At 39.9% G+C, this 24,495-nt stretch overlaps 1 protein-coding gene across 9 annotated transcripts in view; it reads left to right on the forward strand.

The window, feature by feature from the left end:
* Positions 1-24,495, forward strand: part of FRMD4B (FERM domain containing 4B) — a 353,851-nt gene that overhangs the window by 293,607 nt on the left and 35,749 nt on the right. For all 9 annotated transcript variants that reach the window (XM_069084137.1, XM_069084138.1, XM_069084139.1 and 6 more), the window contains 4 exons: positions 4,937-5,020; positions 6,862-6,927; positions 15,171-15,228; positions 16,426-16,512. In XM_069084137.1, coding sequence (XP_068940238.1) covers positions 4,937-5,020; positions 6,862-6,927; positions 15,171-15,228; positions 16,426-16,512 — 295 coding nt within the window. The remainder of the gene's footprint in view (positions 1-4,936; positions 5,021-6,861; positions 6,928-15,170; positions 15,229-16,425; positions 16,513-24,495) is intronic.

Below are 24,495 nucleotides of genomic sequence, written 5' to 3' on the forward strand. Positions count from 1 at the left end.
ACTTACTTAGATGAGATAATGTACCCAAAATACTTTTTGCACATCTGCACATCTTAAAGCACTATATAAATGCCAGTGATATATAAATACCTAGTTGTTCCACATTCCAGCCCATTTGATTCTGGATAGCTTCATGTCCTGCATCTTAAAAGGATTTGGGGACAAGATCAGATAAAATACCAATCAAGCGTCTTCCCAATTATGCATCCCTCTCATGATGTGGGAATGATTTGGTGTCGTCATTTGGAACAAATGATCTATCTAGATTTATAGGAACAATCTCCAGCCCAGACACATATAAATCAAGTCCTCATGCCCTCATCATTCAAACGCATGCTTAAAATAACATTTATGTTTCCATCTGAGCTCAGGAATGTTTTGTGTGAGGACAAATGAATTTCCTGGGTGTTGGTGGAAGTCAGACATGTCCATTGGGCCTGCCAGCCTTCATGGGCTCTGGATGCAGAGAACTCATCTTCCAGGCCCTCTTCTAATAGCTGCCTACCTATGTAACCCTGAGCAAGTCACTTACCCAGCACTCACTTCAACGTGGCTCCTTAGGTGGCTTCTTCTGCTTAACACAGTGCTTGGCACAGAGTAAGCTTATTAAGAGCCCTGCTTACCTACCTAGCTAGATGTGGTAGGTAAGGTGGATGGAGCCTTATTACTGGGAGTCAGAGATTAGTGTTCAAATCCTGCTTTTAAAGACTTAACAGCTACTTGTCCCTGGATGGGCAAGTCCACTTAACCTTTCTCAGGCTGTTTCCTCACTGGGTGGTTGTGAGAATCAAATGAGTGAACACATGTAAATGCTTGTTGACTTAACTCTGAGAAGGAGGAGGAAGAGGAGGAGTTGTGGTGGTGGTGGTGGCGGCAGCAGCAGTGGTTGTGATGGTGATAGCAATAGTAATAGCAGTAGTAGTAGTAGTGGTAGTAGTAGTAGTAGTAGTAGTAGTAGTAGTAGTAGTAGTAGTAGTAGTAGTAGTAGTAGTAGTAGTGGTAGCAATAGTAATAGTAGTAGTAGTAGTAGTAGTGGCAGTGGGGGGGGGGTAGCCACAGCAGTATATATAGTAGCAGCAGTACCAGTTAGCACTTACATAATGCTTTGAGGTTTACAAAATACTTGTTACTTCATTTGATCCTTGCAACTGCCCTGTGAGTTAGGTGCTGCTTCTTATCCCAGCTTTACAGATGAATAAATTCTCTATTCTCTATTCTTTTCCATTGTATCTCAGAAGAGATAAATCTATACTGATTAAAAAGATAAGAAAGTTTAACTTTTGGAGCATTGATTCAAAAGACAGATTTAGGATAAGAATCTAAACAGAAACCATCTGATCAAGACAAACATGAAACAATGGTTGTCCTAAAAGACTTCACATTCTATCACTCCATCTTGACCAGAACATCCTAGGAAGAGATAATGAAAGTAAATATATAATCTTTGGGTCACCAAAGTGACATAAAGTATTTTTTTCATATACAGTAATTGGGAAGTTTGTAAGGAAGGGGGAGAATTGTGAAGGGGAAAATAGTGAGTTCTGTTTTAGACATAATGAGTTTAAGATGTCCTGATGTCCAAAAGGCAATTGGAGATGTGTCTGGCATTTAGCAGAGGGGTTAGGGCTGTGTAAGTATATTTGGAACACATCAGCATAGAGATGAGCATAGAATCCATGGGAATCATACCAGTGAATGAAATTGCACTGAAGGAGAACTGAGAAAGTGCAGACCTCTGCAGCAGCAGTTCCTTCATACAGGAGGAGTTCTCTATATCCTTGACATCACTGGCTCTGTACTTGTCCCTACAGTTCCTCATATACAGGTTTCTGGGAACCTAGGAGATGCCATGTTTATGTCTTTTCATAAGGACTCAATTTTCAACCCAACAACACAGATTTTTGAATTAATAGGCTTCTGACAGACACACTTTCTGCATTTTTAGGTAAAAAAATGTGAAAGAGTGAATAAAATAAGTTAGGAAGGAAAAGAAATAACTCTGTTGTGGGCTGGCAGGTGACCTTTAAAACGAACAAACTGAATTATTGTATATTTTGACATTTAGACAGCTGAAAACCAGTTTTCCTAGATTGTCAGACCATCCCACTAAGATCTGTTATGAATAGTGAGGCTTGTCCTCATGAAGTCGTGAGTTCCAAGCAACTTGATTTCATTCAGGGATTTAGCAATCCAGATCTTTCACATGGTGAGTAGAAAGAATGATAAATTTGGAATCGGAGGTTCTGGAAGTGCCATTTCCTGAATGCACATGGGGCAGCTTGGTGGCACAGTGGATAGACAAACTGGGCTTGGAGTCAGGAAGACTTATCTTCTTGAGTTCCAATCTGGCCTCAGACACTTATTAGCTGTGTGACTCTGGGCAAGTCACTTCACCCCGTTTGCCTCAGTTTCCTCATCAGTGAAATGAGCTGAAGAAGGAAATGTCAAACTACTCCAGTATCTTTGCCAAGAAAACCCCAAATGGGATCACAGAGAGTTCTGCATGACTGAAATAACTGAACAAGAACAGAAAGGCTTTCAGCATCTTTGCCTGTAAAAATAGAGGAGGTTGGCTGGGAGCAGTGGTATCAAACTGAAATAGAAACAGGGTCCCTTCAGCTGCAATATTGACTTAGAAAACCACATATTAACATCATGCATGTTTTAGTGTATATTTATTTATTCTGCTATTTCCCAATTATATATCTTTTTTTTTTTTTTAAGCAATCTGGGTTAAGTAACTTGCTCAAGGTTACACGGCCAGTTATTTCTGGGTGTGGTGCTGAGTATCTGAGCCCAGATTTGATCCCCAGGTCATCCCAACACAGGAGCCGGTGCTCTTACTCGCTGAGCCAACTGGCCGCCCCTTCCCAATTTTATCTTAACCTGGTTTGAGCAGTACTTTGGAAGAGTTTGACTCTTCCAACCTTGATGACCTCTAAAGTACCTTCCAGCTCATAATTTGACCTAGGACTTCAAGAAAAGGCAATAACTCAGATTTTGGGAGAAAGGGAAGGAATAAGCATTTAGAGAGCACCTACTATGTGCCTATACTGTGATAGGCGCTCTACAAATAGCATCTCATTTGATCCTCACAACAGGCTTGAGATTTTTTACATGATGCTTTGAGAAAAGGGCAAGATTGGAAGTGGTGATTTCTGTGTGATAGAATGAATCAAAATTCCCTCATTCTCTATTAGCTTTTTTTATCATCCAAGAACCTAGTCTTACACGCAGTGACTCAGCTGCGCTCTCAGTTTTGTTGTTGGCATCGGTGATATTTTGTGTCCTCCCTCCTCTTCTCGCTGTCTGACCTCTTACCCATCTCAAGCCCCACCTCCTCCATAAAGCTTTTTTCAAAACTAATTTATTGTTGCTTTGGATCTTGTTTACTTTGCTGTCACTCTCCCCAAACCCAAACCATCCCTTGTTACAAAACACATTTAAAGTAATATAAGCCAACCCCATGACCACATCTGATGTATGCCCCATTTGGCACCTGTTGTGCACTGCCTACTACTCCAAGCAAGAGATATTTACATCATCAGACCTGTGGAGTCATAACCGATCATCCCTTTGATCTAGATTTTTCGTGTCCTTTAGTGCTGTTGGTTTTGTGTTTTTTTACATTATTGTGGTTAATTTGGATATTGTCCTTTTGTCTGTGTGCTTTTCTCTCCATCAGTTCAAACAAGCCTTCCCAAGTTTCCTCAAGTTCCTCATATCTGTGGTTTCCTCCAATGTAATCATATTCCTTTGGAGTCATACACCTCATGTTGTTCAGTCATTCCACAATCAATGGGCACACACTTTGTTTCTAGAATTTTGCCACCACAGAAAGTATTGCTCTCATTTTTTTTATATGTTTGCCCTTTCCCACTAGTAATAATGATGATAACTAACATTAAACTAATGCCTGTGGTGTGCTAAGTGTTTTACAAATATTGTTTAATTTGATCCTCTCTCTTGAACTTCCTGGATCTTTATCCCTAGGATTGGGGTCAAAGGCTATAAACAATTCCTTCACTTTTCTAGCATGGTTCCCATTTGATTTTACCAATTCACCAACAATGTATGGGTGTTCCCATCTTTTATCATCTTTGCCAGTTTGCTGGATAAGGGATGAATCCTCAGAGTAATAGAAAGCTTTCACTCCTCATTTTCACCCTCATTAATCTCTTGCTGCTCTGAGTTCCCAACATACTTCTTGACCATACCCCTAGCTTCTATCCCCAGCAACCAGCCTAGTCCTAGACACATGCTTCATGTTTTACAAATGCCTGTGGGATTGAACCTAGTTGTTTGATCTACTACCTTGTATTGTCTCATGTGTTGAAGGCTGAGCTCCTAGTGTGTGTTCCTTAATAACTGGCCCTGATACAGTACTTTCATAATTTACAAAGCATTTTACAGATGTCTTCTGTATCCTGCTCTCTTCCCCTATTGTTATGTAAATAATTACAGATGCCTAATGAATGCTTTTTGGATGACTGCATTATTAATAATAATAGCTAACATGTATATAACTTTTAAGGTTTGCAAAGCACTTTATATGCGTTATGTTGGTATCCTCACAGCTACCCAGAAAGTGGATGGGGCAAGTATTATTATTTCTACTTTACAGATGAAGAAACCAAGGCTGAGAGAGATTATGTCATTCAACCAAGGTCCCACAGCTAGTAAATGTCAGAAATAAGCATTGACCATGTGGCCCTGTGGGCTCAGGTCCTTTTGACTTTATCCTGCTGACTTATTCATTCTCTCTCTTTACTAATAACTTTGACCATGTGACATAGCCCAAAGAATCCTGGTTTCATGACACGATGCTTCGTAAAAGAATAATTTCCCAGAGGCTGTTGCTTTCATGATTACAAACATCAAAAACATTTTATTTCTGACCATGAGGCTGATCATTGTGTCTTGCTTTTATTTTTAGTGATGACAATGCCAGGAAAGACTTAAAAACCCTGCCTGTGTTTCCTACCCAGACGCTTCAAGAGCACCCATCCCTTGCTTATTGGTAAGTCACATTTAGATGCAAACACAGTCAGTCAATAAACATGTGGCGAACACTCCTGTGTGTGTGCCAAGCACTCCTGTGTGCTGAGTAAGTGCTGGGGACACGAAACTGGAAAAGAACATCTTTGCCTTTAAAGATCTTACAGTCTACCGAGGGAAGACAACCCAACCCACAAGACCAAATCTATTGAGAGCTGAATATTTTTCATGCAGTTGAAAATAGAAAAATATGTGGAAGACATCAAGGATCATATGATACCTGACCTCAGAAAAACAAATGGGCTATCAAGGAAAGCAAGTAAACATTGGGACTCCCCATAGAAATTCCTCTTCCTGTCTGACCCTTCTAGGTCCATAGCTTTGATCTAGACTTGCTCGGGATTGCTATGTAGAGGTTACTGATAAAGTTCTTGGTTTAAAAAAAAAAGATCTGAGGGTATTCATAGGGTGGTAGAACTGGAAAGGGAGAGACATTAGCAATCACCTGTTCCAACTTCCTTGTTTTACAGATGAGGAAAATGAGGCCCAGGAAGCTAGGAGGCAATTCTTTATAAAGTACTGAAAAGAACCTTACTACATGCTACTAAATGAGCAGGTTGTTTGATAGCTGGGCAAACACTCCATAATAAGACCTGATTTTATTAAATTTAATAAAAAGTATGGCAAGGTGTCCATGTATTTTTTTTTTTGCCTTTTCAAGGGCAATTGGGGTTAAGTAACTTGCTCAAGGTTACACGGCTAGTATGTGAGTGTGTTAAGTGTCTGAGGTCACAACCAAACTTGGGTCCTCCTGACTACAGGGCTGACGCTTTACTCACTGCGCCACCTAGCTGCCCCGGTGTCCATGTATTTGATAAACTTTTTAAAAATATCATTAGGAGGCAGTTGTAATAACGTAGGAAAGTGGTGATAAGATCCTGTTTAGCCTTCCCTGGGAACTGGGAAGGGGTCTGTCTGATAAGAGAATGTTGTGGAAATAGAAACAACATGACTGGGCCAGTGAATGGGTATGTGGAGAGAGGCAGATTTGGATCCTATGCCTCACCCAGTTGTTTTATCTTTGGACTTGGTTTATTTATTTGTATTTTCACTGTATCCATAGAAGCATTTTCTAGACAATATGCAATCTCCCCCATTATTCATGACAAATGACTGGATTTTGTTTTCTTCAAAACTTTATAAACAATGAAAGTGGAAACAAAAAAATTACATATTAGTAAGATACTGCCTTCTGTTGATGACTAAGTGAATGGTGATAATTGCTAAATGTTGAGCAATGAGGTCGAATACCCTGTAAACCCTAAGCTACCAACTTAAGCCAGTCACCAGGGTGAGCTAATGCAGTTCTCCACCTAGGTAGGATCTTATCTCCCTTCTGAAACTGAGGTGGGGGTGGGGTTGGGAGAGGGACTTCCTGTTAAAAATTTGGTATGTGAAGAATACTCCCACCAAAGAGGGAATATTTGGACTGTTCTTTAACAATCAGGTTTTTTATCAGAAGATTTACATGAGAAATGAAGGTGGGTGGAGGAGAAATGCTAATATGCCTAAATCTCTGCAGTACTGGACCTGTCTTTGGGTAGAATATTCAGGTTACTTTTTCCAATTGAACCTTTTCTGCTCCTGGTCTCCACCAGGAAGCAGCTTTATAATGAGATTTCCCCCTACTGGAGAGAAAAACTTCTCAGCCACCCTGACAAATCTGCTAAGAGTCTTTGTAGTTTGTTTTAACAAAATAAAGGTTTTCTGTTCCCTGATCTGGGGATCAGGAAATTGAGACATTAATTACCTTATATAAAAAGCATAAGCTTCATGTATTTTTTTTTAATTTTTTTTTTACAGTGAGGATCGAGTAATTGAACATTATCAAAAAATAAAAGGTTTGACTCGAGGACAAGCAATTGTTAGGTGAGTGTTTTTTTTTTCTTTTTTCTCTCTTTACATATGTTATTCCTTGTTTTGGATGTTCACTTGCATAATTAGAAATAATTTGTCACTAAATTTTTCAACGAACCATATGTCATACTATTCATGGCAAGGAAGCATAAATTGAGAATTATTTCCTTCTTTTTTCTTCCTTTCTTTTCTTTCTTCCTTGTTTCCTTCCTTTTCCTCCTTCATTCTCTCCTAAATTTATAGCCCATACACCTATAGAGAGGAGAGATATATTTTATTTTTCTCTCTCTGTATGCAGATAATATTTTATCATCAGTTTTCAGGGAACGAAATTGGTAGCCTTGAAGTTAATCCCAGTTTAGCTGCTTTTAAATGGTATTCTCTTTCCCCTCGACATTGTCACTGTTATCAGTCCATCCAAGTCTCACCTCAGTGTCTGAATTCCTGATATTCATTGTTTCTTTGCACAAGGTGTTAATTGGGAGGTTTTTGGAAAATTGTTCATTGGGAGGTTTTTTAAAGTATAAAGTACACTGGGTATTTTTGGTTTGCTGTCCACATTCTCAGTTTTTAATTACCCATGATAGTATAATTCTTTTTCATTACTAGAGTTGTTATCCATTTAAAGTTAATTTTGTGCCCTGAATTTGACATTAAAGCAATTCCTTTATTTCTTAAAATTAAAAAAATTATGTTTTTATATCACCTAGATTTCCTAATCTATCATTTTACTGTCTCTTCCAAGAGAATCATTTCTTATAACAAAAGTGGGGGAGGGGGAAAGAGCTAAAACTAATCAACACTAATCATCCAATTGTACATAGTGGTTCACACCCATTATCCCTCACCCTTAGGAAACTAGGGAAGGAGGTGCAGTTTATTTTTTTTAGGTCTAAGCATTCTATTTCCATTGTTGTTTTTTGGAGTCGTGTTAGATAAGATGTTTCTAGTTATGTCTACTTCCCTTTTCATCGGTTCGCATATCTTCCCATATTTCTCTGTATTCATAATTTAGAATGTAGCAGTATTCCATTATACTCACTTACTAGCTTTAACCAAATCATTGGGCCTCTTATTTCCAGTTCTATGCTACCACACACACATTGAAAAAAATGTTCCTCTAGATATTTTTGTATCTGTGAGACCTTTTTAATCATTGACTTTCTTGGGATGCCTAGCAGTCCAGCCAAAGAAAATGAACATTTTAATCACTTGCTTAGAATAATTAGAAATTGCTTTACAGAGCAGTTGGACAAATTCATAGCTCTTACCAATAATGCATTTGTGTACCCATCTTTCCCCAACCCCTTCAGCAATGAAGATTCCCATCTTTTGTCATCTTTGCCAATTTGCAAGGTGTAAGGTAAAATCTACCACTTGTTTTGATCTTACATATTCCCCACCTCCACCCCTCTACAAATAAAAGACCAATCCAGAGAGAAACCAAACACCGTTTTGTGATGTCATAATAGCTAAAATCATAGACACTATCTGGGCCACTCTATACTCCTTTCCCCAGCTTAATCTCATGCTTTATCAGAACACACCTACTACAGTATACTTTGACCATGACCTACTTATTCAAGAAACAAATAAAATTAACTGTCCTGTTTCTACAGTTAGCTTGTTAGTATACTATCTGTTTGTTGTTTTGCAAAATATAATCATATATTTTGTCTAAGAGGATCATTTTAAAAGGACATTTAGTTATACTTAAGAGTCTTTCCCAGGATTTTGAGCTGGAAAGAACCTTATAGATCATCTTGTCCAGTTCCTTCATTTTATAAATAAGGAAGCAGACCCAGAGAATTCAGATAACCTACCCCAGGCCTGGACTTCTCTCACTCCTTTGCTCTATCTCTGGACTTCCTCAGTTCTTCAAATCTCAGCAAAGAAGAAAGCCTCAGTACTGGAAGTTTTTCCCAGTCCTCCTTTGGCTTAATACCTTCCCTGTGAGACTATCTGCAATCCTTCACTAGTTGTTTGAATATATTGTCACTTCCCATTAAACTATGAGCTCCTTTAGAACTGGAACTGTTTCCTCTCTTTGACTTCCCTGTGGTTTAGCACAATATCTAACAAATTCTCTATATTGTAGGCACTTAATAAATGTTTGTTGACTTGTCTTGACCCAGCTAAGTCACTTGCTGCACTAAAGATTCAAACTCACATTCCCGGATTCCAGTCTCTTGTTGTTTTTAAAAAATTTCTTAATGTTATGAATTTGACAAACATCAGTGAATATTAACATTTCATAATATACAGAAGAACAGAAGAAGATTATGTACTTAAAACTGAATCTCCAGTGTATAGCTTGCGTTTTTTATATACTTGAAACTTAAAGTCGTAGTTCTAGCAATTCCCAGATCCTATCTCTCCTCTTCTGAACCTGATTCATTGATGCTTTCTTTTTCCTTTTTTAGTATCACTGTTAAAACCTCTATGATGTTTCCCAATTTGCCACTCTCCCACCAAAAAATACTTAAAGCCCTCGTTGGCAGCAAATATATAAAATATACATAAAACAAATTCACAAATTGGCCATGTCTGGAAATGTCTGTGTTGCTCTTCACCCGGTCCACCCATCTCTGCCAGGAGGCAGGAAGCACAAATCTTTTCTGAAGTCAGAACTGGTCATTTTGGAGTTCACAGTTGTTTTACTCGATAATTACAATGTTTCAGTCATTGTGGACTTACATACATTTTTTTCCTAGTTCCTATTCATTGCATCAGTTCATATAAGCTCTGTCAAGTTTCTCTTAATCCATTCCTTTAATCTCCTTCCTCTCTTCTTTCCTTTCTTCCTCCCTCCCTCCCTTCCTTTTGTTATTTTTTTTTTTTTTGAAATTGGGTCTCCCCATCCCACCCAGTTTGGAAATATGGCAGCCCCTAAACTTCTCAGTCCTATTGCTGATCAACCTGGAAACTAACCTGGGCCAGTATACCCCTCCATAGGCAGCTCAGTGTCTCCACCTTCCTTCCCCTCACACCACTCCTGGGGCTGCACCCTATTAATGCTTGACTTTGTGCAGACATCCATCAGCTTTGGCCAAACTGCTTCTCTTGAGCCTGAGATCCACTGGCTTCAGCCTCCCTCAGAGCAGGAATTACAGGAATGTATCACCATGCCCAGCCCTTTCCTAATTTCTTACATAATATCCCATTACATTCATATGTTCAGCCATTTGCCAATTAATAAGCATTTCTTTATATCCAGTTCTTTGGTACAACAAAAAATGCTGCTATAAATATTTTGGTACATACAAGATCTTCACACATGCACCAACAGTAAGCACACTGGTGTGTGTGTGTGTGTCCTCCCACATCCCCTCCAACAGTTGTCATTTGTCTTTGTTTTCAACTTTGCCAGTCTTGTGGACGTGGGGTGGGACTTCATCATAGGCATTCATTTTATCGTCTGGGATTTGGGGCATTTTTCACAGCAGCTATCATTTACAGTACTTCATTTGGCACAGTGCTTTTCTTATGTTATCTCATCTGATCCTTACAGCACCCCTTTGAGGTTTTTGTTGTGGTGGTTTTGTCATTTCAGTCATGTCTGATGTTTTGTGACCCCATTTGGGGTTTTCTTGGTGAAGATACTAATTTTCTCCTCCAGCTCATTTTACATATCAGAAAGCTGAGACAAACAGGGTTAAGTGACTTGCCTAGAGTCACACAGCCAGTGTCTGAAGGCCAGATTTTAACTCAGGTCTTCCTGATTTCAGGCTTAGCACTCTATCCACTGCACCATCTACCTGCCTGATTCCTTTTGATATAGGTCTTGTTATTCTCATTTTAATAGTTTTTTTTTGAGGGGGGAAGGTCCCGTGTAGTTGGGGTTAAGTGACTTGCCCAAGGTCACATGGCTAGTTTTGTGTGTGTGTGTGTGTTAAATGTCTGAGGCCACATTTGAACTCAGGTCCTCCTGACTCCAGGACCGGTGCTCTATTCACTGCACCACTTAGCTGCCCCAGTTATCCTCATTTTAAAGATGAGGAATCTAAGGCTGAGAGAAATTAAGTGACTTACCCAGAGTCACAGATAAATATGTTTCTTAGACTGAATTTGAACTCAGATCTTCCTTACTCCCAAGTCTCTCACACTATCCACTGTACCATGTAGCTGCCCAGATGTGTACATTTTGCATTTATTGTGGCATATGGTGTGATTTGTTGATCTAGACCTAATTTCTTCCAGACTGCCTTCTAGTTTAATTAGCAGTATTTTTCTAACCCAATCATTATCGTCCTGTTATCTGAAACACTGTGTTACCATGTTTGATTGTTTCTGTGTCTTGGGTACCTAATCAGTTTCACTGATCAACTTTTCCATTTGTTACCAGTGCCAAATAGTTTTTATGAATACCTTTTTGTTGTATAGTTTGATATGTAATGCTGCTAAACCCCCTTCTGCTACCTCTTTATTTTTATTCCCTGTGAGGTTCTTGACTTTCTATTCCTTCAGTCATATGAATTTTGTCATTTAATAATCTTTCCAACATACAATGCTGCCCATCTTCATCCTTGATTGTGGTTCTAACCAAAGGTCTCATAGCACAACATTTGTTTGCTTCCTATCCAGCCACTTTTATTTCTCAGGACCATCTGTAAAATGAGGGGATCAGAATCTCTTCCAGTTGTAAATCTATGATCCTCTAATAGTTGTTATTTTGACAAGTCTTCAGGTCCAGGGGAACCCTGTCCTTTTGAACCCAATGTGTGGGATATGCACTGTTTTTGCTAAGATGCAGAATGGGATTGTTCTTGTTTGTCAGAAAGCAGAATGGGATCGTCATCTGTTAAGGAAGACCTGAGATTACCTCTTATCTCAGATACTTAATAGTTAGGTGAGGCCATAAGGAAATCACTCATCCTATCACTAATCCTTTGGGTTATAAGGGAATTTTGGATAACATAATGGAGGAATTTTCCACAGGGAATTCTCTACACCATTGAACTCAGAGATTAGCCCTCTTCAGCACCGATGAAATATTTACAGCGCCCACGATCATGATAAGGACTGTGACTATAAGTATTCCATGACATTCGATCGCAAAATACATCACTTTCCAGATAGAGGATAGAACTGAAGCTTTTATTTAGAATCCAGAAAACCCAATCCCCAAACCAGTAAGCCGATTCCATCATAGTAACAAAGATATTCAGAAGCCATAATAACGCTGAGAGCCACAGCATCCTTCAGCCTTCCCACAAACCCATACGAGATACAAGATCAATTTTTACTCACAAACTTCTCTAGATCCTTGCCTAATCTCTTCTGTCCCCCATCCTCTGGCGAGCTCTGACCAGCTTCCTGTGGGCTCTGCAAACTCCTTCAGCAAACTCCTCCCACCACAGGCTCCATGTGACTACATTCAGCCTATTAGGGGACAGAGTTTACTTTCAAAGCAGGGGAGGTCTTCAAATTCCCATTCTCATTATACCCTCCCACCCTCAAATAGAGATAGCTGTGAGATGGGTCTTGTTAAGCAGAATCAAAAGGTTGTTTAAGATAACTTCTTATCCATAATGAGAGTTAGAATGGCTACCCTATAAGGATGTCATTTTTTTTTTTTATATATTTTTAAGCAATCGGGGTTAAGTAACTTGCTCAAGGTTACACGGCCAGTTATTTCTGGGTGTGGTGCTGAGTGTCTGAGCCCGGGATTCGATCCCCAGGTCGTCCCAACACTGGAGCCGGTGCTCTTACTCGCTGAACCACCTGGCCGCCCCTAAGCAATTGGGGTTAAGTAACTTGCTCAAGGTTACACGGCCAGGTGTTTCTGGGTGGGTGCTAAGTGTCTGAGCCCGGGATTCGATCTCCAGGTCTTCTCAACACTGGAGCCAGTGCTCTTACTTGCTGTGCTACCTGGCCGCCCCAGGATGTCATTTTTTAATCTCAGTATCAGATTACTGACCTTTTCATGTAATAGCCTCAGAGGCCCTTTTCATCTTTTCAGTATTATTTCTTAAGTATGTCTGCTATCCAGGCAAGATAAACTTAGATCAAATCTGAAGTTCCTTTTAGTTGAAGGAGAGGATAGCATGTAGTCAAGGTATCTGAGAATAACTCATTTTCCCCTGTCTATAGAATGGACATTTCCTTTGCTGAATTTCATTATTTTGGGGATTACAGGTTTTCAAGGGCAAAATGGAATGTTGAAGGCAGGCATTCTTAAATACTTTGTATCAAAAAGCAAAATATGCCATTGTCATAATGACCAAACTTGGGTCCAGAAAAGAGATGAGAGAACACAGCCTCCCTTCCTTCTTGGGCTGAAGTTAGGAGGCAGTGGCTATGGGTGGAGAATGTTGTAGATCCTATCAAAAATAGTCAATGTTTTGATGAGTTTATTGAATTCATGTTTGTTTGTTTTTTCTCTTTTTAAATCTCTGTCACAAGAGATGGCTTGTTGAGGAGAGGAGGAAGAAAGCACATATTTCCAAATGACTTGTGAAGACAGTTTCAAGGTTTTTATGTACTTGGACATGGTTACTTAGCCTGAACTTTAGGGAATTAAAGGAAGGATGTTTTATTTGGAAGAGCCCCATCTCTTGAATTACCTTCCTTTGCTGTTCTTATAAAACCCACAATGATACACCAAGAAATCCATTTTTATAAAAACAGGCACCCCACCCTGGTAGTGCTTGTGAATTCTGTACTTGGATTTAGAATCAATTAAAATATTTAAAATGAGCTTTTCAAGTCTGTCAATTGAACTAACGTTGTGGCCATTATCATTCCCCAATTATTGAAAACTAGCATAATGACAATAGCAACAATAATAAAAGCTACTTGCAGCTCTACAAAGTGCTTTGCAAATAGTAGCTTATTTCATTCTCACAACCCTGGGAGGTGTTCTTATTGTTGTTGTTGTTAGTATTGAGAGACCTAGTACCATGACTTTCACATAGGATGTTCAACAAATGTTTGTTGAGTAAAGTAATGAATATTTCCAAACCTAAAATTATATGATCACAAGCTATAAAACCAGAAGAGATTTTATCATCTAGTCTCATTCTTTTCATTGTGAAGAAGAAAAAACCCAGGTTGCAAAGTAGAGAGCCTTACCTAAGGTCACATCAGTGGTGTCAGAGCTCTGATTAGAACTCTAGTCCTTTGATTCCAGATTTAGTCTCCTTTTCAAGTGCTTTTTACTTAATAGTGATAGAATAATCCCTTAAGATTTTATTTATGGTTATGTTCACGTCTATCCATGGTCACTTCCTGTATCAAATCCTTTCTTCTGGTTCCCTCCACCTGGAAGGCCACCACTTCATCTCAGTCAGTCATAATCCTTCTCATCCTTGAGAACCTGCCACAAATTCTACCTCCATCACTAACCAGATGTGCTCCTGCCCTAGCGTAATCCCCAAAGCACATTATTTATACCGCTCATCCCATTTATCATTTTTAAATATGTATTACAGTTATTTATGTGCTGGTCTTAGCCTCCCTCACTGTTATGAAACTTCAAGAGCAGAGATTGCATAATCAGATTCCCCAAGTTATAAGATACCTCAAAGCCTGTCTGATCTAATGTTGCCTGAACAAAACTCCTCCATGCCAACATGGCTCATGCCAACACGGTTCCTTCACTTATTTTTGTTTCATCTAAAGTTTTTAGCACTGTGCCTTGTGCTGGGCACTATGTAAATACTGGATGGATGAATTTGTAAAGTGCTTCTGAATTGGAGTAAAAACAAAATCTGAGAGTTGCTGTATGAGGCATGGCGGCTTTTGGTCACTGGGAACATGGCGCTACAAGTTGAAATCGGTTAACAGCATAAATACTGCACAATACTTTTATTCATACTGATTTGCTTTGTTCAGTCATAATCACACCATCACCAAGAACTGGTTGTCTTTGGGGTTTATAATAGGAAAATTTTTATACCAGAGATATTTCATGTTTTTTGATAAAGCAGCCCTTTCCTTGATACGTCAAAAAGAACAGTTCTAAAGGTCTTTTTGGAATTGAAGTTTTGTTCTCAACTTCCTGAAATTTTGATAAGACAAAATACATTACTAACCGGAAAGTTTTATTTTATTACAACTTGGGCAAGAGACATTAGTCATGGCAGCTGGCACATATGTGGGGGCCGATAAAGTGTGCACAGGAAAGCTGGCCATGGCATATAACACCCCAATGTCATTTGCACCTTTCAGTGGTCACTTAACATCATTTTACTTTTATTAGTCTAATAGAATTAATTTCTACAAAAATATTGAAATATACTGGTTTTTTGCAGGTATATGAAAATAGTAGAAGCTCTGCCTACTTATGGAGTCCATTACTATGGAGTGAAGGTAAATATATTTTGACAAAATTTTGTACATAACTTTTCTAAGTTGCTAAACTGCACAACAGTTTTACAAATGTCAGAATCCCTCAGGTATTAGGGTTTTTTTTTTTAATTATTAAGAACTGTAAAAAGAAATGACCCAACTCCCAGGAAATGTTGTATTAAAACAATATTTTCAGAGTGTTTCTCGTTATAAAAATAGTTTTCAGTTTAATGTAAATGGATTGTCATTGTCTAATGCCTCTCTGTTAGATCCTTAGTAGATGTCTGTGGATTTTATGTCCGTGGATAATTTGTTAAGATTTATAGACCATAAAGTAGAAACTAATGCCTATTTTACCTGGCTTAGTCAGAGAATAATCCTTTCTGGTTAATGAAGAGTAACTTGGTTTTATTTGTATTGAGGCTTGTCTACTAGATTGTAATCTCCCTGAAGGTTGTGACCCTCTCATATTTTAACTTGTCAGAGGTGTGCCGGGAAATGTTTAACAAGTGACTCCCCAAAAAAGTATGCATGACATACCTTTATGTTTACTTAGCTTTAATTAAAGTTAAAACTTAATGCATTATCTGCATTATCAACATTTCCTCCAAGTCTGCAGACTTTCTAAAGTCTAGGGAATCAACAAAACAATAAATCAAGCCCTGTTTGGTAGCCTTTGCTTACTACTGAGATGTAAATACTGACACTGAAATTTAATGATCAACTCCCCCCAAGCCGGTTGGAGCTTGCTCCAGCATACCCTGCTTGTGGGTTCACTAACATCCAACACTATGTTTTGTACATATTGAATTAGCAAACCTTCATTAAACACCTACTATATTCTCTCTCCTCAAGAGAGGAAGGAACCAAAGGGATTCTATACTCTGGAGTAATTCTCAGTTGAGTTGCTAAGCGTTTCGTCTCTGTTTGGCCAAAATAATAATAATGCTGTGTTATTCGGAGCATTAAAGGGTTATGGGGGACTAGAATGGCATGTGATGATGCTTGTCAAGTGCTTTCTAACCCTTAAACCACTATGCAAATGCAGACTGCTGCTATTATTATCATCATCTCAGAAAACTGAAAGAATGGATTTGTGCCTGTATTTCCAAGCTACTAATACTTGAAGGATAGAGTGGTCATGGTAGCTCTATCTCCAAAGGGTTGGCCTTAATCGCTTCTCATAGATTTGTGGGGTTTTTTTTTCCCATTTTGTAGGATAAACAAGGGATTCCTTGGTGGCTTGGAATCAGCTATAAAGGAATTGGCCAGTATGATTTACAAGATAAAGTGAAGCCTCGAAAGGTAAGCCAGAGTTGTTCTGAATGATTTTGAGAAAAACTTCCTAAGACCCTTTGAACCTTACAAGAAGTGAAAGTCATATGGAGGGCTCTGTGTTCTGGGCCATAGGTTCACCCATGGTACAGGGGAACAGGACCCGGGTTCAAATCCCACCTTGAGTGCTTCCTATTTGTGTGAGTTTGGACACGTCACTTGATTCCTTCTTGGCCTTTGTCTGCTCAGCTATAAAATGAGGAGACTGGCCTAGATGCTTCTGAGGTCCCTTTCTGCTCTGGATCTCAGAATCCCATGGTATGTTAAAGGCATGTGTTCAGAGGTAACCTGAGGCAGGTACAAAATAGCACCCCATTTGTGGCAGACTGGCAGAGACCTTCGGGCAGTTTGCCGAGCCCTTTTCAGACTAATGTTTGTAATACAGCCCCTGTATTGAAATTAAGATGGAATTTTTAAAAGCAAACCACCGCCAGGGTAAGATCCCCCGTGATAGTGGGAAAACCAATGACTCTTGGTGTGTGGTCCTGAGCAAGTCAACTCATTTCTGGACCTTATTATCCTCACCTAGAGAGTAGTTAATAATGCCCACAATGCCCACCTCACAGGGTAATTATGGGGAAGATTGTTTTGTCACTCATACTTTTGAACTATAAAAAAGGAAATAATTCTGAACTCACCATATGAGTAACAAACCTGCTGTGCCCACACCTAGTTGGCCAATCACTGTTGCCCAGTAAGAGCCAGTGGAAAGGAGTGGACTGTCAATGGGATGGAAGGGCAGGCTAGCATCAGCCATCGTGGCTTCATTTTGCCACGAACACAGTTCAGTGCTATTTAACATAAAGTACCTACTGTGGACGATATGCTGGAGATACAAAAACAAGGCAGCCTCTGATCTAAGGAGAACAACACATTCATAGAGAGATCAATATAAAATCTAAAATACTATAAAGACATTTCAGGAGGAAGAGAAAGTGAATGATGCAGGAGATCAGGGAAGGCCTCATGGAGGAGGAGGGACAAGAGCTGTGACTTAGAGGAAGATCAGGTTTTTGTGAAGTGGGGGGAAAGTAGGGAGTGTGTTCTAGACTTGGAGGCACCCTCTGCCAAGGGTGGATCACAGTGGCATAGATTTAAACCAGACCTTGGAGGCCATCAAATCCAGCGCCTTCATTTTACAGGTGAGGAAATTAAGGCCCAGAGATTGGCCAAAGACCACACAAGAGCCAAGACTTGATCCCAGGTGGGGATCAACTGAGGGAATATTTGTGAAGCCTTAGCTCAGACCCTGGCACCCAGTAGGTGCTTAATAAATACTTATTCCCCTCTCTTCTCCTGCCCCCACCCCACCCTGATTTTTGTATCTGGCTCCAAATCCAGTGTTGTGTTTGGGAAAGAGTCAGTGGACCAGTTTGATTACAGCAATGAGTCAAAAAGGGGGATGTAAAGTATGACCTGAAGGGCCCCAGAGGCCAGCAAGTTCAGTCTCTCATTTCACAGATGAAGAACCTGAGTAACTTTTACACGGTATTCCCAAAGATCAGAAACAGGATTTGAAACCAGGATCGCTGATTACACAATGAGTATTCATTCCACTCTGCCATGCTGGGATGACACAGACGTCAGTTGGTCAATAACATTTATAAGTACCTACTATGTGCCAGGTGCTGTGCTAAGCCTGTGAAGGTCCTTAAAACTGTGAATTTTGTCCTTTGTCATAGGGACAATAGGGAGCCATTGAATGTTTTGGAGTAAGAAGAGTAACAAGCTCAGATCGGTGTTTCAGCAATTTCAGTTTGTCAGTATTGTGGTAGAAGGATTGGAGAGGGGCGAGAGGGAAAGCAGAGGCCTGCCCTGTGCCTACAGCCAGCCTGGCGTATAACTCCCCTTGTCATCCGACAATGTGACTGAAATATCAGAAAGCCACATAATAACAGACCTGTCCTGGTTATCAGAACCTGACACTAGGGCCTTCTGTCACACCTCTCACTTAGATCCTGCTTTCATGAGTTAGAAAAAGAGCCACATCCTTCATAAAGCCAACCTAGTCATCAGACTCCGCATTTTTCATCTTCAAAGCATTACCAGCCCCATCAATCACTCCTCTCGATCTACCTCCGAGTTATAAAAATCAACATAACCCATATATTAGGGTTGTGAAACTAAGACAGAGGAGACAAGGGACTTGCCTGGAGCCATAGACAGACTGGAGCAACCCTGAGACTGAAACCCAAGTCTCTTGGATGGCAGCCTATGGAGGCTTAGTTACTCTTATCAGAAATGATCAAAATAAATAATGAAGCATCTCCTGGGAGGCTTAACTCTGCCCTTCTTAGAGAAGCTACCAGGAACTTCCAAGCTGATGTTTAGCAGTTTGGGTAAGGAAGCCCAATGAGCAGGATAGATTTGCACCAGAACCACATCAGGTCCGTTTTCAGAAGGGTTAAGACTACACTTGTACGTCCATTATTTACAAAGTGGAACTGTTACTGAAACATTGCATATCAAACTCTTTTATAAATGAATCAGTTAGCATTTATTAAGCGCCTGCTCTGTGCCTGGCACTGTGCTAGGTACTAGAAGCAAATCACACTTTATATGGCCTGGGGGACATTGATATTTAAGAGAATTCTCTGAAGCAAAGAATCCTTTGGGATACAAACTACTGCCCCACCTCACCCCAGTGCTTCTTCTGTATATCAAGATTTCTTTTCCTTCCTTTCTTCCTTCCTTCCTTCCTTCCTTCCTTCCTTCCTTCCTTCCTTCCTTTTTGCTGATTTTATGCCACTTTTTTGCAAAAAAGTGGGATGTAATCATTATGTGAAACTTTAAAAAAAAGTTGTGCTGGTATTACTTAAAAACCATTTATTACTAAACTGTATCACTGGTAGACAAACTGTACAGTTAGCACAGGAAAATGAAAGGCATACCGTATCATGTGACTTACTCATGGCAGCTTCGCCTACCCACCCTCTCCCCTTGTGCCTTTGACACTTTATTGGGTTGAATGACTATACCATTAGCACTGCAGTGCTCTAAGCAAACCATACAAATTGGCCTTCAGAAATATACTGACAATGTTTATGCACCGAGAATTCTAGTCTTGCAGCTTGCAATAGATAAATGCATATCCATATGCCACTGGTGAATACATTGCTCCTCTGTTTACCTTTTAAGCTGCGTGACAAACAGAATTATGTTGTGCAACAATTAAGCGCTGAAAGGTTTGAAACCAATTTTTGGAGTGACACACTGTAGCAGCAAGCACCCTAGCATACCCAGGATGGCTGCTAGCACAGGATCTTTGATCTGCTTTTCTAAAGGAAAGCAACTCAAAATGGGTTAACAATCTTACTTTAATCAATCAAACATATATCATTTACCTAGTTCAGGGGAAAAAGTCAGCACCTGAACTTCAGATAACACAACATAAGTTACAAGCAGACAAGATTACAGACAGAAAATAACACAGTTCAGCAGACAAGGATTCTATCTGTGTGACCATCACATCCATACCTAGTTAGCTACCAGAGAGGGAAGCACCAGCATTTGGGTTTTCAAAGCCGAGGGCTCATCAGCAGGTGCTCGAGCACACACACACACACACACACACACACACACATACAGAGGCGTGGAGGCATCGTAGAGAAAAGTCTGGGAGAGTCAAGAGTGGATAGAGACTCTGGCTTGGGGACATGCATTTGACAGTGGATTCCCTGATCATCCTCTCCCTACATCTTCAATATTTATTTCTTTGAGTTATTTCTGGTATGTTAAGAAAATCTTTCTCTACTACTTAGGGAAAGGGACAGAGGGGATAGAGACTGGATGCATGATTCATTCTTGCACATTGCAAAGAGAAGAATTGTCATCAATTAAGATAATTTTTGGCTCTCTCTGTCTCCCTCCTTTTTTCCCCTCCCCCCCACACTCTCCTACTTCCTTTTTCTTTTCTTCTCCTCTCTTTCCCTCTCTCACACAGGAAAGCATAAGCTTTCAGTGCCTCAAATTTCAATGGGTAAAGTAGGATAAAGCAAACTTGCCTCTTAGATTTAATAAGAGAGGAACAGGGGCTGGCTCTGTGATTTCACTAGGGAATTCCCTATATCAAGCATCTCCTCTGTAACTTAGAATCTTGGAGAATATTCCATAGCCCTGAGAGGTGACTTGGCCAGAGTCACATCCAGAATGGTCTGCATCAGAAGCAGAGCATGAATGCAAGTTTTCATGGATTCGAGGCCAGCTCTCCACCTGCCGTACTTGCTACCCTACCCTACCCTACAGGTAACTGAAATATTTTCTATGAGAAGCCACAGGCAAACAAACCTTCCCTAAAAGATTAGATATATGACGCCAAAAATATAAAGCAAACTTCTCTGAATGGCCAATCAATATCAATTAACATTCATTATCTAACAGCAGCAGCATCCACATGGAGAATTTCCTTCAGACATGGAGTGGATATCAGTTGTCACATTCAAGATGTTTTAAAATCAGATTGACAGTTAATAATAAAAACAGATGGGCAAAGCACAGTGTTTGATCTATGAACATTTATGAGTGTGCTTATGGTGTCTCTGAACTCAGAGGTTGAATAGTAATATTTCCATTTTACAGATAAGGAATACAAGTTAAAAGACTTGCTAAGAAACGAGTGGAAAATCCATGGCCCATTGCTCCGAGTAATGTCTCTCCCGGCCACAGTACCACGCCGCCGTTCTTTAGCTCTTCAACAAAGTTTCCTTTCTTGTATTCTTTTCACTTTCCCTTTTCCCACAAAACCTTGACAGTCGATTGATTTTTACTTACTCATTGAAGAGACCCCACATCATTTTAGGCTTTATTTTGGATGCCAGATGTTGTACCATTTTGAGAACTGTAATTACCTCTACTGGGTCCAGCTTAGAGAAATGAAGGAATGCATAATTTAAAGGGTAATTAAGATAGAATTAGGAAGGAAAGGAAGATTTTGGGACTAATCCATTTCATGGCTTCTCTATATAGATTACCACATCAAATTGATTGACTAGAAGGAAGGTCCAATTAGCCAACTCCAATGTAGTAAGATTCTTAATGGAGGCACTCAGACAGGATTAGCTACCATGTTACTTTCTTGCCTTATTAAAATTAGGTAGCAGAAAGACCAAACAAAGGGAGGAAAGAGGGGGATTAATGCCAATGAACCATTGAAAATTATAATTTGTTCTTGGTTGAAGGGTTATTCCAAGATAGAACTATAATGTACTGTTGAAATTTTTAGTGTGGTTCATTTCAGTTGTTCATTCCTGTCTTTATTTTAAACTCTAACTCAATGTTTTTACTGTGAAAATATCTCTACTTATAGCAATCTCTTGATTCTTGAAATCATCTAAAATCCAACCTGTGTTAGACCAGGGAAAGAATGAATGATATCAAGTATTTCAAGTCAACCAGTATTGAGTACCTGCTATGTGCCAGGTACCCTATTGACCTCACGGCTAAAAAAGCTGTACCTCACAGGTACTATTTCTAAATCCAGTAGTTAATGAACACATGCTGTAGCCAGTGAGGCAGGGATTGGGGAGAAGGGTCATCAGAGCCCCAAGAGTGATCTAAGGACAAGGTAGAAAGTTCTGTGGCTGGGATGGAGCTGTTCCCCTGGGCAGCAACTGAGAGGTGTTGGCAGGAAGAAGTAAGTAATTCTCCTACCTGAGTTTTTTAATGTACTTTATGTAGGTCATAGAGATAAAGAGGATGATCATAGGGTCATAGATTTAAAAAATAAAAGAAGTCCTGGAGCTCATCTGGTTCATCCCTGTCATTTTGCAGAGGAGAAGACAGGAGCAGAAAGGCAGTGACTGTATTATTTCAGGTAGTGACCAACTAAGCAGAGCTGTGAACTCCTGTTCTCTACCAGTCCAGTCCTTTTGCCACTCCACTTTGCAGTAACTCATACCCTTTCTTTTACTGATGCCCTTGTACATGTTGGAAGTTTCCCTTGGCTTGCCATTCACTCGACTAGTCATGTGACTTGGAGAGAACCATTTAACCCTTCTGAGATGGTTTCCTATCCTAATCCTAAAATGAGGACCACCATTTTAAAATAGCTTCTATTTAGAAGACCTAGACTAGAGTCTCAGTTCTGTTGCTTAGCACTGTGTGACCTTGGGCAAGTCACTTGAGTTCTATGAGTCTCAACTTTCTGTTCTATAAAATGAAGACCTTTATACTTGTGCTAGGTTTGGGGTGAAGAAAGCACTTTGCAAAACTTATTGTCTTTCATTTCGAGAGGTGGTTTATCAGAAAAATTAAGCAATTTATTCAAGGTCACACAGTGATCCAGGGCATAGGACAGCTTCCTCTGATGTGGAACCCTTGTTCCCAGGGTCACAGCAGCAATAAAAACAATCCCTGTACTGTCTACTTCATAGGACTGATATTAGGAACAAATGAGGCATTAATTGGAGATGGAGGGAAGAGGTAGATACTTGTTCTTACAGAGCTCTTAAGAGTAATCAACTCTCCTTAACCCTGATGTCCTAACCAGGACTCAACTTTAAATTGTTTGAATCTAGGGAACACCCTTTGTTGCTGTCCATTCATATCCCATAACACCCTAGGGTATATATGCAGATTAAAAATAACAATACAAGATTATAGTCTTTAGTCACCCTTACTAAAAAGGATGGTAGGAAAATATTGATAGATACTGATAATTGATTATAATGATAGCAAGCATTTGTATGGTACTTTTAGGTGTGCAAATTGCTTTACTTACATTATCTCCTTCCATCTTCACAGTGACCCTGGGAAGCTGGTGCTATTCCTTATTCCCATTTTACTGATGAGGAAAACTGAGGCTGAAAGAGGTTCAGTGATATGCCCAAGGTCACACAGCTAATTAATATCTGAGGCAGAATTTGAACTCCAGTCTTCCTGACCCCCAGGTCATCCACTGTGCCTCTTGAAAGTTAGAACATAGTTTTCCTAACCTCTTTGTCTTTCCATTCTGTGGCATTCTTGTCCCTGATCTAACCATGAATCCTTCAGAAAGAATTTACTGAACAAGCTGAAGGGTTTTCTTTACTATTTTTAATGCCTCAGCACTATTTGTACCACACTTGGCCCATCTTTTGTCTCTTCTTATTATGTGATTTTTTTCCCTCCTTGAAGATGTCTTTTTTTTCCTCCCCTTCTTGGACAATCCATGCTGGTGATAGACTGTAATCTGCATACATACCAGGTGTCTCTCCATTGCCCTTTGAGGTCACCTGTCATTTTGATTACAGAAATTCCCAACACTTGAGAACTTGTGTCTCTTGGTTCCCTGCCCCCTTTTCCCACCCCCTTCCTCATTCACAGCTGTCTAAAGCTCCAATCCAATGTTCCCAACTGCCCCCTGGACTCTACTCTTAAACATTCCATTAGTCCCACAAACTCAACATGAAAAAAATCAAACTCCTCCATCAGCCCCTTCAAATCCAGCTTGATTCCTGCCTTCTGTTCAAGCCATAATAATACCCTAAGGGGCCAGGAGTGGGGAACTGTAGCCTCGAGGCCGCAGGTTCCCCACAGCCGCAAACTATCCATAATTCAGAATTCTGAAATCTTTATTGCCTCCCTCTTCCTCAGCCTTGTTTTGACCTTACTGTCATTCTTCTAGTTCAGGTCTTCATGGCTTGAGGATGTTAAACATCTCTGTCTTTCTCATGGTGGGTACTCTCCCCACAGGTCTATCCTAGCTCCTCTGTCTTAAAAGGTTTTACTCCAGAGTTGCCCCAAAATGCAGTGCCCTTTGGTAGATCTGTTAATGATCCTCTCTGAATTTTTTGCCTTTTTTTTGTTATCATCCAGATAATTAGCACATAATAAACAATTAATAAATGCTCCTTCACTGACTGACTTGGGTTGGCCCTTAGACAGCATACATACCACCTAGACATGCTGGTCCATATAGATAACCTTTCCAGCTTGGCCAGGATTTGCATCCCACTGGCATTGCCTTCAAGAACT

Source organism: Petaurus breviceps, unplaced genomic scaffold (genome assembly GCF_028583685.1).
Source record: "Petaurus breviceps papuanus isolate PSGF00001 unplaced genomic scaffold, PetGlider_PUasm1.0 174, whole genome shotgun sequence".
NCBI classification, from domain to species: Eukaryota; Metazoa; Chordata; class Mammalia; order Diprotodontia; family Petauridae; genus Petaurus; species Petaurus breviceps.